The sequence below is a fragment of the Gadus chalcogrammus genome, chromosome 18 (genome assembly GCF_026213295.1).
Source record: "Gadus chalcogrammus isolate NIFS_2021 chromosome 18, NIFS_Gcha_1.0, whole genome shotgun sequence".
Classification (NCBI taxonomy): domain Eukaryota; kingdom Metazoa; phylum Chordata; class Actinopteri; order Gadiformes; family Gadidae; genus Gadus; species Gadus chalcogrammus.
Window position 1 is genome coordinate 8,647,939 of NC_079429.1, and position 17,298 is coordinate 8,665,236.

Consider the following 17,298-nt stretch of genomic DNA (forward strand, 5'->3'; position numbering starts at 1 on the left):
AGCCTGACCTTCCGTGACGGGCAGGGAGTCGGTGCTGAAGGCCTCCAGGGCGGCCAGGTCCTTGCCGTCCTTGGAGCCGCTGCGCTTGTGCTTGAGCCGCCGCCGGAAGAAGGAGCGGCGGGCGGCGGCCGACAGGCTCTTGCCGGCGCCGTTCTCGTCCTTGGTGTCGGGGCCCCCGTGCCTCCGGTAAAACTCCTGGTCCACCCTGTTGGAAGAGGGGGAGAGGCGACAGGTTTGAGGTGGGGGAGTCGGAGGAAGATCAACTAGAAACTTGGTAAACTACACATTACATTTCTACGAGGATATGGTGTATAAAATTGACGTGTAATATTCTTTGCCTCATTCCTGCCCTCAAACGCATCTCTGCAATACAGATTTTTATTAGCTTTAAACTGACGTCCTAGTCGTCTCATTTTCCTTGATAAGCCCTCCGTATCCCAGTTTTTGCCTCCATTAAAGTTTGCAAAAAATCCAAATACAATCATAGAGATTGCTATTGGGTTTCACCATCATCATCATCATCATCATCATCAACATCTTCATCATAAATCCTCCGTATGATACAACTTTATTAATCCCCCATAGGAGAAATTTGATTGTTGCAACAGCCCAGCAGCAGTAGTCTACTGCCTGTAGTCCTGGATGGCCTGATCTGATGTCAGTCCTGGTAAAGCGCTGCTTTAAACCGGCTACATTAACACTCACATGTATTTGGACGGCACCTGGCCCTTCTCCAGCTTGCGTGCATGCTCGTCCAGCTGCCAGGCCATCCAGTAGCCAAAGTTGCCGTTGGGCAGCGTGTCCTCCACATACAGGATGTCGTCCTTCTTGAAGCTCAGCTCCTGCTCCCCGTCCGCCACGCGGTCGTAAAGTGCTCTGAAGACAAACGGTGATGGTGAACTATAAATGGACTGCATTTATGTAGTGCTTTTTTTGCCACCAGTGGCCACCCAAAGCACTTTACAATATTGCCTGACATTCAACCATTTCATGCACACATTCACACACCGACGGAAGCGTCAAGCCATGCAAGGCGACAGCCAGCTCGTCGGGAGCAGTTTAGGGTTAGGTGCCTTGCTCAGGGACACCTCGACACTCAGCTAGGAGGAGCCCCGGGGATCGAACCAGCAACCTCGTTGTTACCAGCTGCCCCGCTCTACCACCTGAGCCACAAGCCGCAGTTGTTAAACTAGTTGTTAAACTAGTTGTTAAAGGTTATTAATCGGGGTCTGGGGCAGACAAGGTAGAGGCCTTGGGTGGCTCTGTTGCTGCTGTTGTGTCGCTTTACCGTATGAAGAACCCGTCCCCGGGGAACTCTTTGATTAGGGTCAGGTCCTCGGCCAGGTGCTGCACTTTGAAGGTGACCGTCTCGCCCGGCTTCAGCAGCTCCAGGTACGCCTCCTCCACCGTCTTGTTCTTCATGCTGACGCCGTTGAACTGCGGGACAAGAACACATCACGCGCACACACCGTCACGGCCTGTTCACAATGCTAGCATTTGCTTTACGTATGATCTAGGCTTTACTGCTGCAGAATAGTTTATTCGTGTTGTTGTTTGAGTATTGATTGCGCAAGGGTGGAATTGCACAGCCACTTCGCTTTTCATGTCATGCCTTCTGGGTTTTAAGATAATATGTCTAAATTGATTAAAGGATATGAAGGTATTCATTTTAATTTGTTGCTGTAAGTTGTTCCAGGAGTCAGGGGCACTGAAGCTAAAAGCTGTCTTTCCAAGCTCAGACTGGGCTTTGAGGAACATAAAGCATGAGCATGTCAGTGGAGTGGGTCTGAAAAAACCCATCTCAAATAATGGGGAAGCTTCCCAGACAGGGCTTTATAAATAAAAATGTGCCAATAAGTGTCACATCTTTCTTTAAGGGAGAACCACCCATCCTTTCCATATAAAACCCAATGGTGTGCGTCATAAGCATCTCCTGTGATGAACCTTAAAAATGATCCTTATGAATCCTTCATACCCAAGGCAATACACACACACACAACATACTTCTTACACAAGCACCACATACACACAAGTAGAGAACAGCCTTCAATCAAAGAAAATTTTCTAATATGGCAACATGTTGGACTAATAAAGCTTTTGAACTTTGAACTTCAGGAGTATATATATACACATACATACACAGACACACGTGTGCCTATATAAAAGACAAGACGGCTTTCATGCCGATCACATATAACCCTCGATCAGTTGACGGCATGATTAAAGCCGCTGATCGCTGATTCATCTTTACTGTCGTCAAGTCGCCTGCTGGACGTGTCTGCCGCGCGTCATGCACGTGACTGCGAGGTTACCTCCACTATCAGGTCCCCGGGGAGCAGCCCCTCCGGCACCCTGGCCGGGCTGTCCTCGTCCAGGCTCTCCACGTAGATGCCGCAGAGGTTCCCCCCACAGATCTGCACCCCCAGCTCCACCTGGGGGGTCCTCTTGAGCCGGACCAGCCGAGAGGGCGTGGGGGCGTGGCGGGAGGCGGAGCCTGGTAGCCTTGAATGATGAATCAATGGATCCCCGTCAGAACCAGAAGGCGTTTTATCGACCGATACGTCGGCACACGTGCTAGGGTTTCATTGTGGAACGTCGGACACGAGTTAAATAACCCGAAGGACGTGCTTCACATTTCCTTTTTATATAATGTTGTTAATGGAGCGTGAACATAGCTTGGCACTCTATTATGACCTGATTGGTAATGGACTCCCCGAGAAGGGGAAAATTCTAGAAACTGTAATTCTGCATCCGTCCATACACAAGCATGTGCTTTGAGCATTATAGCTAATCCAAATATCAACTGGTACAACATGCTACGGTGTGAATCGTGAAACTCGGCCGACGTGGGGGGGGGGGGGCCACCTGAAGGAGCTGCTGGGGCTGGTGGCGGGAGTGGTCTGCCTGGAGGGGGGCGTGATGGTGCCCTCGTCCTCCGGCTCGCTCAGCGTGTCCACGGCCGACTGGTCGTCGTCGTCGGGGCTGCCGGCGCTGCTGTCGTCTGGCGTGGCCTGGTTGCTGATGGAGCCCAGGCAGGAGCTGGGGAGGGGAGGGGCGGTTCACATGGGGGGGGAGGTGGTTGCTTAGACTCACTCGTTGGTGTACCCCTTTGAAGAGGTTGTTTCAGCTCAGTGCCCCTTTATCCTCCAGGGCTGAACGATTTTGGGGAATAATCGAATTGCAATTGTTTCGACCAATATTGCGATTGCGATTTAGTATGCGATTTTTTAAAAAAAAGTTCCTTATGTTCTGTATTATTCAATTAACAAGCAATTTATTATTAGTTGTCGCAGTCTTTGCGAATTGAATTACATTGTGCTATTACATCGCAATGTCGGTTTGAATTCGATTAACACTACTTCACAACACATTTCAGGGAGAAAGGTATTGATATTAGGCTAATCGCATCAGTTCCTGTTTGGCGGGGGGGGGGGGTCTATTTTCTCTGTTTTCCTTGTTTCACCCCGTTATCTGAAAATGTCAAAGTACCCCTGCAACCCCTGCCCCAATGTCAGGAACACTGGTTTAGACATTACAGGGGGGTGAGGATATGATGACAGTGACAGTGGAGTCACTGGTTTAGATATTACAGGGGGGTGATGATAGGATGACAGTGGAGTCACTGGTTTAGACATTACAGGGGGGTGGTGATATGATGACAGTGACAGTGGAGTCACTGGTTTAGACATTACAGGGGGGTGATGATATGATGACAGTGACAGTGGAGTCACTGGTTTAGACATTACAGGGGGGTGATGATATGATGACAGTGACAGTGGAGTCACTGGTTTAGACATTACAGGGGGGTGATGATATGATGACAGTGACAGTGGAGTGGGGGTTACCCGGAGTGCGAGCCATTCCCCAGTTGCACCATGTGGGGGTTGTACTGGGCCAGGACGGTCACCGTGTCACACTGCTGGCCAATCACCAGCCGCGCCTGCTGCTCGTTGGCGTTGCGCAGGTTGATCCCGTTGAACTGAAATGAAGAATAATGCCCATAGAAATACATCATTTAATAAAGATAGAACGATCAAGGGAGCATTCCATAAATTAATGATCAAGTGTATGAAAAATTTAACAAAGGTAGAATTATATCATAAGATAATAGTGAATACAAAATAAAAGTGCCCATAAAGAAAATGAAAAAACATAAATCATAAGTTAATATACAATCTACAAAATGTAATAAATATTTCATTTTTTTTTTAACTGGATATATCAATTGATATAATACATTATAATCAACATTTAATGAATTTAACATAAAAGACGAATAGTAACAATGACGTAACAAAGGAGAGGAAACCAGAGCTGAACTTGGGGTGGGCAGTTGAGCCAAGAGCCGTCCCCTTACCTCCAGGAGTTGATCTCCGTACTCCAGTCTGGCCTGGTGGGCGATGCTGCCGGCGGTCACCTTGGAGACGAACACGCCCCCGCTCTCACCACTCACAATGGAGATGCCCAGAGGCTCCGCCCCCTTCTGTACCATCACGTTGCGAGGCTCTTCCAGGTAAGGCCTTCAGTGAGTGCACAGGGAGAGACGTCAGAGAGAGAGAGTCGTAAGGAGGGAAAGAAAGAGCGAGTGACATGGGAGATAGGCCCAGTCTCCTAGGCTCAACCCTATCCGACCATTACCTCATTATCTAACACTTTTTCACTGTGTACACATTTACATTATATTCTGCTGAGGACGATTGTTTACAATTGTTAAAAATGTTGTGCTATTTTTACTGTTTGCTTATTATTATGTTTGATCTTATTTAACTTTTTGTTCTTTTGCAGTGCAACCATAAGTCTATGCCAATTAAGTCCTTTGAAATTATTTTCTTGAGAGAGAGAGCAAAGACGGAGAGAGGGGGGGAGAAAGACACACACACACACAGAAAAAAACAAAGACACAAGCACAAACAAACACACAGACAGACAGAGGCGGAGAGAAAGAGTGTTGGAAAACATGTTAGTAACCTTGTTGAGAGCGACCTCAGGTGGGAACCATGCCTGGGTCCCTGTACTAATCCGACCGCGGGTTTCCATGGTTACCAGAGCGAGGAAAAGTTTAGAACAGTTGATGGAATCCATTATTCAAGGGAACTAATGGGTATTTGGAGCTGAATAATTCTTGATTTGAATATCACAGATTCTTAACTTAAGCGGCCCAATTAAATAATCAATGGGCTTAGATTACTTATCGGAGTCATCGGCGACTAATAACACGAAGTGATCTGCAATTTGAGATAACAAATGAATAATTACAGTGCTGTATTCTTAGCACAAAAATCTATTGCTTTAAAAAACAACTACAGACCTCGGGGAAGGGATTAGAATTGGAAATTCAGCCAAAATCAGAAGACGCTGTGTGTCTCCCCCCCCCCCCCCCCCCCCCTCCCTCCCCAACAAGGACATTAGATGTGTAGGAGTTGGCCGTTCACGAGCCAAGAACATTTTTAGGCTGAAAGTCATGCAATCATGCACGATTCAACAGCATTCGGAAATAAACCAGCACAGGACAGGAAAGTACGATGCAGAATACAAAAGGACACCAGTAAAGAAAATAGAAACCCCCCAAAAAAAACACAGCCATTGTGATTCATCAACAGGGTCGATTAGACGGCCCCTAAGGAGGCCAATCTGCAGACATATTTTAGGGCGTTCTGCAGGCAGAGCGTGTCAGGCATCCATAAGACGTGCCTCGCTCTCTCTGGGCCCCACCAACCAATCATAGGTCCCGAGGCTCCTTAAAGAGACTAGCGCGGGCTTAGGAGTCTGGAGGTCGACGCTTTGCGAGACAGATCTAATCCGAGGAAAGACGAGGCAAGAGGGAAGAGACATGGGGCTGCCGGTCCGGGGTAGACAGAGTGGGGTGAAGGGAGGACAAGTGAATGATGGATGGATGGGGGTGTGTGTGTGTGTGGGTGTGCGCGTGTGTGTGTGCGTGTGTGTGTGCGCGTGTGTGCGCGCGTGCGCGTGCGTGTGCGTGTGTGTGTTCGCTCGCAATGGTTTGTCACTGGGATGGAGACAGAAGGGGAAAGGAGAGAGTGAGTGAAAGAGTGAGTGAGCGAGCGTGTCACTTATTCCCGGTCGGACAGGTCTCCCTACCGATCCTTCCGCCTGTCGCCGATGGGGGCGGGGCTGACCGATATCCTGGCCTGGGCGGCGATGGAGCCCTGTGATTGGCTGCTGGCGAAGGACGCCGTGTCCAGGCGCACGGGGGACAGCGGGGGCGTGGGGCTGCTGCACTCCGAGTGAGACAGGGAGCCTGGAGACGGCGACAGCCCATCGATCAGTCACGGCCCACACCCACATTGGCAAGGCAAGGCAACTTTATTTATACAGCACTTTTCATACACAAGGGCCAAGGCAGACTCAAAGTGCTTCACATATAAACATTGTCATACAATAAAATAAATTAATAGATAAGTAAAAGAAAACATATGCAAAGAAATGAGTAAAATAGAAAGTGCAATGTATTTAAGATCAGATCAACAGTCTCTCTGGTAACCCCGTCGGGACTCCAACCCGACCTAAAGGAACTTGGTACTTTCTCTGGGACTCCAACCCGGATTCTAGTAACCCTTATCCTTTCTCTCTGGTATCAGATCATGTATCTATCTGGTAAAAATAGAAAATTAAATTGAAAGTTAAAAAGGCTTTTTAGTAAGTAAAATTGAAAGTGCATAGTAAACAAGGCACTGGGGTAATGACACGAGGGAGAGAGAGACCCAGTCACACCAACCCATCAGCGGTCGTGTAGGGAGGGGTACGGTACCTCTGTCCGACCCGACGGATCGCGGGTAGCGGGCGGGGGGGATCTTGATGCGCTCCGTCCTGAACTGGGCAGTGCTTAAAGAACCTTTAGAAGCAAGAAGGGAAAGTAAGGTCAACACATGAGATGGGGCTTGGTTGCCACTGCAGAGGTTTCTGACGGAGAGGAGATTTGAGGCCACACCTGGCAGGGACGCCGACCTGGGACAAGGGGAACTGCTGCTCGGAAGGTCAAAGGTCAAACTATTGCAACTTTGATGCCGACCTTCAAATTAACTTTGACGTTCTGGAACAAAGCAACTCTAAAAAGGCCAATGGCTTTCCTAGTTTCTAAACAACTAAATACTTGTTAAACGAGGTAAAAGGCGCTGAACTCCTGCACGTAAGCATGGTATACTCCTATGCCCGACCCAGCGTCCGACTGAGAAACAGTATCCTGGAGTTTGCGCTGGGGATCTCTCCACGGCGGCACAGTACCTAGCCGGGCGCCGGAGGGAAGGGAGTTGGTGCTGTGTTGCGGGCGCGATGGCGGCAGGCTGTGCCCGCCCTCGGGGAAGTCTCCTCCGTCTCTGTGCTTCTGACTGAGGTCCAGGCTGTGGTGGTTCTGGTGCTGGGGGCCGGGGCTGCCAGGTAGGGGGGGAACACACTATCAACTCAGTGGATTGACATGCTATAGCGGCCATCCTGGCTCCATCTCGGCTCGCCCACTCAGTAGTCTTCATACGCTATAATGGCCATCTTTGGCTGTGTAATTCTGCATTAAGTTCCACGCACCCAGCTAGCGTTTAGAACCAAGATGGAGCCAAAATGGCCGCTGGGTGAATATAAATTCCCCCCAGCCCCCTGCGGGGCTAATTAGCCACACACACACACACCATGTGAGGGGGAAGTCTGGCTCGCCCCACCATCTGCTGAAGACACCGGGGAACTGAGTCGAGTTTGCATCTCATTTGCAACATCACGGTGCGATTATGAGGATTCTCTCCAAAGCGGTCGGTTGGCGAGTTGTGTTGGTGCCGGCGGAACATCTTCATATATGTTTATCTTCCATATTAACGGGCCTCATTAAACGTGAGAGAGGGCCTGACCCGCTGTTGAACAGGTCGATGCATGTGGTACGAGGGTGTGACGGGGGGGGGGGTACGGTGGGGGTAGCTCACCTGGTGAGGGGGTGGAGCGGGTGGGGCGGGGCGGGGCCGGGGGCGGGCGGAGGGGGGGAGTTCCCGGGCTGGACCTCGTGGCTCCAGGCCGTGTAGACGGGGTTCCTCATCACGGCGGTGACGGCGGGGCACGGAGCCAGGTCTCTCTGTGGGGGGTCTGGCAGAGGGGGGGGGGTCCGTTGGATGTGTTATTGGTGGGGTCGGAAACAAGCGATACGGAGATCCCTGGTGGGTTAGGAGTGTGTGTGTGTGTGTGTGTGTGTGTGTGTGTGTGTGTGTGTGTGTGGGTGTGTCGGGGTTGACTTACGTGCGGCGATGGTGTTGCTGTAGCCGGGGGGAACGAAGGGCATGCTGTAGCGATGGCAACGCATGGGGGAGAAACGCACCAGGTCCACGGGCTCGGGGGAATGCTCGTCGTTAGAGAAACTCTGAACCTGGATATAACGAGTGCAGACGTACAGACAGACACACGGAAAGACAGAGGGAGGAAGGGGGAGCCAGAGAGAGAGAGAGAGGCCAGATTAACAGAGATGATTCACACGCACGCATGCGATATCAGAGCAGCCAGAGCTGTAAATAACTGCATCAGGGCCCCCCTGAGTATTGCCCGTGTGCCAAATTCACCCAGCGACCATCTTGGATCTAGAGACTAGCTGGGTGGAGGGGAACTGAAAGAGCCCCGGGGGGGTGGGGGGGGGCGTCTCCCCGGTGTATTACCTGCGTGGGGATGGGGATGTGCAAGGGGGTCACGTTGCGCCGCAGAGCCGGCGCCGACCCAGGCCGGTACCTCTTCCTCTCGTGCTCCTCCGTCTTCGGCCTGCGGCCCTCGCCGGCCCTCCGGAAGCCCGGCTTGGCGTCCGGCGGCAGCGTGGGAGTGTCTACGCCGTAGAAGCGCTGCACGGTGGCCGGCGGGCCGTGCCGCTCCTCCGGCGGCGGCGGCGGCGGCGGCGGCGGCGGGTACCGGAGAGGCGGGGGGCGTCGCGGCGGCGATGGTCGAGTCCGACGCCGAGCTGTTCTGATGCCGCCGCTTGAAGCGGAACGAGTCGCTGCGGGCGGGCGGGGTGGGCGGGGCCGGGCCCTCCGACACGGGGCTCTGCGGGGAGCGGCGCGGCTGCTGGGACAGGGACAGGTAGTCCAGCTTGGGCGCCGCCGCCGCCACCGCCACAGTGTCTGGCCTCTTGAAGGCGTCCACGTCGAAGATGGACTTCCGCGGCTTGGGCCTCTTGAAGATGGAGAGCTGGGCGAACTCCGACACGGCGGTCCCGCCGCCGCCCACCACCTTGGGCCAGGTGCCCCCGCTGGGCTTCTCCGTCGGGGGGGGGCTCTGCCCCCCTCCGCCGCCGCCGCCGCCGCCGCCCGGACAGGCCGGGTCCGGGGGGCCGTCCCCGGGAGGCGGAGGGCTGAAGGCGGGGTCTCGGCGGGGGTGTTGGTGGTGGTGGTGGTGGTGGAGGAGGAGTTCGGGCCTCCGGCAGCAGTAGTCTGGGTGGGGCTCCGGGGCCGCCGGGGGGTCCCCGCGCGGGGCCAGCGGGTGGGAGTGCAGGGAGCTGCTGGGGGAGGGTTTGAGGTGATAGGGAGGGGGGCTGCTGAGGAAGCCGTCGGCCGGAGGGTCTCGGCGGGGCCCGTCCGGCCCTGCGACCGGACCGTCGGGGCTGTAGATGTCCGTCTGGGTGGAGTTGTTGTGCTTGGGGTGACGGCAGCTCCGGGCGTGGATCTCACAGGACTGGGGCCGGCCCCCCGGGCTGCGGTCGCAGTCGGACAGCAGGCTCTGGCCCGAGCAGCTGTGGGGATGGAACTGGGGAAGAGGGACAAATAGGAGGAGCAGTTGGTGTCAGGTCATGTCAAACGCTGTATGGGACAATGCAATGCACTGAACAATGCCTTTCATCAAGTTCACATAAAAGGGGATCAGGTTCAGACTTTTTCCCCCTGGAGTTTGAACACCCTCCCAACGTGACTCTTTCGCTCGGTACGAATGAACCGTTATCCTGAAACGACTTGCACCTGCATCCCGCCGTGCCTGCATTATACATTGTCTCTCCGCTAAATCTTATTTGCCCCACGTCTTTCTGCGGCTTGGATGGGAGGCTTCACAGAATGATCCACCAAAACACATTAAACATACAGACATCCCTAACGCATGCCCTTAACATTTAATGAGGCTGTGGCTTGTGATGAATCTCAGATCACCCGGCAGCCAGGCCTAAATAATGGTATCCTAGCAACAGGAATTTATTTAGATTCCGATTTGCCATCACTGGAACAAGTAATGGATCTGTGCTGGGTGACAGCAGTCAGCTAGCCAACTGATAATGTATTGCAAGAACAGCCATACAATTCATCCCTTGAGATCTTTTCTGTTTTTCCTTAAAAGACTGCATATTAGAACTCTTGCATGACGCTGATTGGTATGACAAATGACATGCAAATGAGTCTGCCAAAACTGTACACTAATCAGATGGAGATATTCTATTGAGGTCTGCTACCTCCTTGCAAAAGTCGACAGAATCAAGTAAAAACGGAAATCTTTGGAATTTACAATCATCATTTTGTGTTGTTTAATATTTCAGCCTTTTGTCGTTTGATATCCCACAAATAGAAGACACCCAGGGGAAGACGCAGATGTGGAAATCACTCCTTTTGTATGTCCCCGTGTGAGCGGGGGAGCTCACCTTCATGAGAGAGATGCTGAGGGTGTCACGACAGCTCCTCAGCAGAGCTTCACAGTCAGAGAGAGACTTGTTGTCCACGGCGATGCCATTTATCTGCAATGAAAGCATGAAAATGAACTAAACAGTTAGTTTGATAATAACACCCATTGCATTCCGTTTCTTAACCCTAACCTGAGAGTTACTGTAAGAATAGGGGCTTATTCTAATGGTTAAGAATACATTGAGTAACATTCTGTAGTTTAATCAGACAACAGAGGCATCCATTGAATATTTTGGAATAAATTTGAAATAGAGGTACGGGTAGGCATCTTGCTCAGGGATGCCTTCAGGTAGAATGTGCACACTATGTTCAAACCCAGAATCTTTCAACTGTATGTTTAACCCCCTGACCACTTGTTTATCCCTGCGATCCCAGCACTGTGTATACGTCCGCCATCTTTCACTAATCACAAACAATATTGCAAGGTCAGCCAGAGGTTACGGACAACGTAGTATGGATGAGTTGTTAAGTATCTAAAGTGGACCATCTCCATAAAAGCACTAATACAATCTGGGAGCGTCTGGATTTCAACATGAACGTTCACGCCAGCAGGTGGCAGCAGAGCTCAACGAGGGGACTTGTTTTGGGAAAGAACACAATACTCACTGCTAGCAGTCTATCCCCGGGTGTGAGAGAGCTGTCCTTGGCCGCGGGGCTGCCGGGGGTAATCCCAGCCACAAACACACCACTCTCCAGACCTATACCGCTGTCTGCACACACACACACACACACACACACACACACACACACACACACACACACACACACACACACACACACACACACACACACACACACACACACACACACACACACACACACACACACACACACACACACACACACACGTTAGAGAACAAAAGCACTATGACTTAATTCACAACATGGATGATCCCGCTATTTAACAGCAGACGTTCTGGGAGCTTCCGAGGCACTGCCACAATTGTGGATTGCATTTAATTAAGATTTAGTTATTTTCATATTTCATCCAAGAGTATTTCAACCAAACAAACAACTAATGTACAGATTAATCCAAACATACTATCGAAATTGGGTGTAGCAGCGACATTATGTTGGTTTCCTCTACGCTAATACCGAAAAAGATTAATCTGAACAAACGTATATAAAAAGTGAAACATAAAATGGGGTGACCGGACCTTTGTGGCCGACCAGGCTGAGCTGCACGGGCGTGATGACGCGCGCGCCCAGGGACCTCCTCCGCCGCACCACCATATTAATCACCCCCTCCACGCCTAGCACCGCCTTGATCACTTGCTTCCTGTCCTTATTTGCTAGGTCCACGTCGTTAATCTTCAGCAGCCAATCATTCACCCTGGGGACAGCGCGGGGCCAAAGGGGGGCGTTCACCAATCAGGTCTAAGGAGAGGATTGATTGTTTGCGGGTGGTGGGAGATGGACCGGGGGGGGCTCTTACCTCAGTCTTCCTTCTGCAACACTTCCTTTGTCCACCCTGCTCACAAATATACCACAGTCTCCTGGTAGGTACGGGTCGCTCACCCCCTCAGCGATGTCAAAGCCGAGCGCTTTCAAGTCCATGTCATCCTAGTATTAAAAAAAATAATGTTACTTAATGAATGCATTAATAATGTCCAAAAGCACAAATGTAGCCGGAGTGCAGGATTTGACAGCTTTGTAAACACTGCACTTAACCAAAGTGCAGTGATTTCCCCCCTTAATGGTAGTCCAAAAACAAATACAGGGTTTGGAGATATCCTGTGGCCCTGGTCAGCAGAATAATTCCTCGTGATAAGGGTCATCATGCTAGTCGAATGCCAGCCAAAAAGTACTTTCTTTGCGCTCAAATTAATTTGAACATCACTATGGAAACAACAAAACTAACACAACTATGTTGACTAAAGCACGTCATTTTGTTTCTGCACATCCGTACATCCGTTACTGCTTCAAGGGGTTCAGAGACTGTGCGGGCGTACACTGCAACAGAACGTACCCGGTCCTTCTCAAACTCCACCACCTCCGTCTCCCACTCCATGGAGTCAGTGTCGATGGCCGAGTCGTGCGAGCTGTGGGCCATCAGCTGGCGGAAGCGGGCCTCCTTCTCCAGCTGGTCCTCCACCTTCTCCCTGCAGGTACCAGGGCGTTCGTTAGGGATCCGACGCGTGTCAGGGTCTCCGGGATTATTAGGAACCTCATTCGGTTCGATTGGATATACGGCCCAATCATTCACAATGTTGTCATTTAACAGACTGGTGGACATCGGGGATTAATCCCGGGACCTTTCAGCTGGGAGTTAGAGCTCCCTAAGAAACCACACCCCCCCCCTGCCCCGCAATGAGGGCACAGAACCGTCTCTCTAGAAGCAGCGGGGCCGGCGGGCTGCAGGTCTTACTTGAGCTCCTTGAGTTCGCGCGCGGCGTCGTTCTTCTGCTTCCTGGTGTCGTCCAGGTTCCTCAGGGCGTCGGCCAGGTCGCTGACCGCCCGGTCCCGCTCCCTCCGCAGGTTGTCACACAGGGTGCTGACCAGGGGGGCACCGCACAATAGGCAGGGGGTTAGCAATACACCAGAAAGCAATACATACCACAGAGGCCCAGTATCCTCAAGAATAGGAAACACCATGAAGCACAGCCATATGACTGTATAATAGATCAAATCGATATAATTAAATTAACAATAGTATTTTCTCTGTATCAAAAGGTTCCATTTTAATTCAGGAAACTTCAATGTATATATATTTGTATATTTAAAGTGTGAGTGGAATAGTCTATGCTAATCAAAATATGAACCTGTTTTTGCATTAATCCCAACAAAAAAAGAAAGAAAAAAATGACAAACAATTAACGAGGATCTCCCAAAACAACATGGCGGCTCGCTGTGCATATCCCCAGCGCTGTGCTGTAATTTACCGTACTGTACTGTACTGCGCTCACCGTATGCTCTCCCTCTCGGCCACCATCTTGTCCCGCTCCTGGAAGGCCCAGTCCCGCCTGCACTTGGCCACCTCCGCCTCCTGCGACGCCTCCTTCAGCTCCTGGGACACGGCCTCGTGCTGCTTCCTCAGCACCTCCATCTCCTTGGTGGCCCGCTCCATGTCCAGGCTGAGAGAGTCCTGTTTCTGGGGGGGCCGAGGGAAGGCACAGGGACGGCAAGAGTCAGGACATGCCAATGCTTTCTTGTTGATGCAGATGTATTGAGGTTTTATAAAGAGAGTTGAATTTGCTCCAATCAGGGCTCTCAAATACTTGTTTCGTTCCGGGTTTGTACTTAAACTTTGATTGAAAGAGGTGCTGTAGGTTTCGATTTGAGAGCTTTTAGTTGAGTGTAATTTACCAGAAATGACAGAGCCAATCCGTCAACTATGTGTGAGTTAGATGCTCTGTGAGAATATCTGTTCTGGTTGACCGTGCCTGCCTCTGTACGAGTCAATTTCCATTTTAGACTGATACTGGCTCGTTTCTGACAGGGGCGGGCGTGTCACGTCATCTCTTCCCTGATTGGTTTGGGGATTGCAGCTTGCCTGTCACTCACAGGTCTGTGAGGTCACCACTTCCCAAATGGCAGACGAACGCAGAGACAGAGGGAGGGAGGTGCACTCCTAACTCCTCTAAACACCTACCTACAGTAACTTTAATCACAACGCGCCTTCAAGGACAAAATCGTCCATGTCTCATCAACCACCGTGACCGTCCCTTTGCAGAACGGGGTGAACATTAATTTGGGCTCCGATTAATTAGTTGACGCCGGAAGTGTCCCATCTCACCCCACCGTGGCTAACCACTATAAATCAATTTGGAGGAGCTGCACATCAAACTCAGGCTTCCCTCGACGGACGAGTCTAAACTGCTGGGTCCAGGAGAGTCATGGTCTGGATTAGGGTTGAGTTGTGTGAATTAGGTCACATTTCTATTAGTTCTGCATTTGAAGCGAAGCTAAAATTACTTGCCTTGCATGCAACCCTTTGGTGAGACTCTCACTTTGCAAAGTGCCAAAGTTATTAAAGTAATACCAGTATAACCCCTTACATGGAAAAATGTTACTAGATTCCTAAGCAGCTGTGCGTGCGCGTGCGTGTGTCTCTCTCTTCGCCCACAAATCACTGCTAATTTCCTAATGCCTGAACCGTTGGACATCCATCAGGTAATTGAAGGGCCGCCCATCACAGGACAAACAGTCATCCAAATCCCCACATAATGCAGCAGGCCTGCCAGACGCCCCCCCCCCCACACCCATAGATTAACCACTTCCAACGCAGTGACAAACGCCGGGCAGAGCTCCACATCATTACACTCCCACACGCGATCGGATAAAAGAGGATTAGGGAGGGTCTCTCTCTGTAATAAAATAAAACAAGTCTAGATCAAATATTAAATATACAAAGCCCGGCGTTCGGACCCCCCACAGGGAGGGGGCCCGGGGGTTGGGGCCCCTCACCTGTCGGGCCTGGTAGTACTCGCGCAGCAGCTGGTCGCGCTGCACGATGGCCTCGGTGCGCTCCTTGCGGGCGACGTCGCGCTCCTCCCGGGCCGTCTCCGCCTCCTTGCAGGCCTGGCCCAGCTCCTCCCGGGCCTCCGACTTGTCCTTGGCCTCGTGGCAGCACTTGTCCCGCAGCTCGTTGCGCTCGCACACCGCCCGGTCGCGCTCCGCCAGCGCCGAGCCCAGCTCCTGTGGCGCCGCGGCGGGGAGGAAGAGCGGGAACACGTCACCCACCATAATGAGAATAATACTAATAATAATAATATAGATTTAGATTTATATAGCGCTTCATGGTGGACACTGAGTGATGTTTTCTTGGTGAGTCGTTCAAGCAGACTTCGTAAACCGAAGTCTGCTTCGGTTTACGAAGCTCAGGTGTGAACCAGGGTGAAGGGTGTTTTGCGGGGGGCCAGTGTGTTTAAGGAGGCAGACAGGGTGGTGTTGAGCTCCGCCTGAAAACCGCTCTTTCTCCCCAGGCGTTTGGATCAAAATGAGACGAAAAATGTAGAGCATGCGGTCTTTCAACCGCTGTTCTGTTTTTGCATCATCTGTCCCTTCATGTTACGCTGTTAACTGGTGTTTAAATTGCCATGTTAGTTTACAGCATAATAATAATTTACTTACTTAATAATGTACTTTATATGGGGGGGGGAAAGCCCCCCATAGTGCAAATACTGCGAATTGTTAAACCTGAAGGTGAATAGCAGCGTCCATTGCTGTATGATTGCACATCTTTATGATTGAGATGCAGAGATCGATGGATGTAATCCTCCATCCTCATTAATCTTTTTTTTAGTCTCAAGAGCAAAACCTTTCCTTAATCTCACGAGAGATTTCACATTTATATTAGATATGTATTTCCAATTGACGAGCAATCTCTCTAAAGACACAGGACAAAGCTCAGTCAAAGAGAACACTATGGGACAGCAGCAATATAAATAAGGGTACCAGAGATAAGAGCAATCATTTCAGAGCACTTCATGGAAAAAAATTCCCAAAATAAAATCTTGAATGTATAGATTCCATCGCACGAATAAAGAAAAACTGTTCAACGAACCACGTTGTGCGGGGGGGCAGTAGCTCTGGAGGTAGAGCGGGTTGGCCGGTAACGGCATGGTTTCTAGTTCCTCCTAGCTGTGAGTGTCAAGGTGCCCCTGAGCAAGGCACCTAACCCCCCGAGGGGATGCCAATGCTGTCGCCTTGCATGGCTGACGCTTCCGTCTGTGTGTGAATTAGTGAATGATAAGCAATGTTGTAAAGCGCTTTGGGTGGCCACTGGTTACAAAAAAGCGCAATATAAATACCGTCTATTTACGTCATTGCGTCTCATTCCTAACTCTCAGACCGACCCCCTCCACGCTTCAACCCGGGGCGTGTTCTCGCTCACCTGTCTGAGCGCCTCCAGCTCGTCGCCGGCCACGCGCCTCTCCGACGAGGTGTTCTTCAGCCGGGCCTCGGCCAGCTCCAGGCCGGTCTGCAGCTTGTCCACCTCCTTGATCACCTGGTCCCGCTCGCTCATGATGAGCCGGTACTCGCTGAACACCGAGTCCCGCTCCTCCTTGTACTTGTCGCAGTCCTTGGCCGCCTTCAGCTGCTGGGTCTTGAGGCGCGTGGCCTCCGCCTGCAGCCGCTCCGTCTCCCGCTGCAGCTCCTTGTTCTGGGCCGCCGCAGCGGCCAGCTCCTGCTGCACCGTGTCGTACCTGGAGCGGGACGGGGGGGGGGGGTATTTATTTCAAGCTAGCTTGCTACACACAAAAAATTGTATTGCTGATTCTTTTTTAAGTTATGCCCCTCCCCCCGCTGTACTCTCTCCAAGCCCCACCCAGCGTCAAAAGTTTATACTCACCAATTTACCCCCCTTTTTCATGTATTGCATACAAAACAAAATTGCATAATTGTACCTATATCACAGCCAAGATAACCGTTTCATTCTGAATAAACTAGATAGCTACTACCATTTTTTCTCAGAAATCTGCACTAGCCAATTTATTACTATAAATGCATTGCATAAACATTATTCCAAAAGGTTTGCGTTTCAATAACCAGAATCTGACTTATATATGCTTTATGGGCACTTAGAGATAGGACAGACATCTAAAGCACCGAAAGGGCAACATCTTTCTCAGGGATTGTCAGGTTTCCTCCTCTTTCCCTGTTTGGTTTTATTAGAGCTTCTCAACCAAAGTAGTGAAAAAAACGAATATTTTTTTTAAAT

General features: G+C 51.0%; 1 protein-coding gene across 1 annotated transcript in view; it reads right to left on the bottom strand.

Annotated features, from left to right (window-relative positions):
• The window catches only part of LOC130371807 (disks large homolog 5-like), a 36,823-nt gene that overhangs the window by 6,024 nt on the left and 13,501 nt on the right, over positions 1–17,298 (bottom strand). The window contains 23 exon segments of the mRNA XM_056577674.1: positions 9–205; positions 706–876; positions 1,289–1,437; positions 2,313–2,502; positions 2,866–3,039; positions 3,846–3,979; positions 4,358–4,520; positions 6,100–6,259; positions 6,770–6,853; positions 7,243–7,388; positions 7,926–8,082; positions 8,233–8,359; positions 8,643–8,822; positions 8,824–9,717; positions 10,595–10,687; positions 11,241–11,344; positions 11,792–11,967; positions 12,070–12,197; positions 12,604–12,736; positions 13,003–13,128; positions 13,541–13,725; positions 15,042–15,272; positions 16,471–16,783. Of these exon segments, the coding sequence (XP_056433649.1) occupies positions 9–205; positions 706–876; positions 1,289–1,437; positions 2,313–2,502; positions 2,866–3,039; positions 3,846–3,979; positions 4,358–4,520; positions 6,100–6,259; positions 6,770–6,853; positions 7,243–7,388; positions 7,926–8,082; positions 8,233–8,359; positions 8,643–8,822; positions 8,824–9,717; positions 10,595–10,687; positions 11,241–11,344; positions 11,792–11,967; positions 12,070–12,197; positions 12,604–12,736; positions 13,003–13,128; positions 13,541–13,725; positions 15,042–15,272; positions 16,471–16,783 (4,415 nt within the window).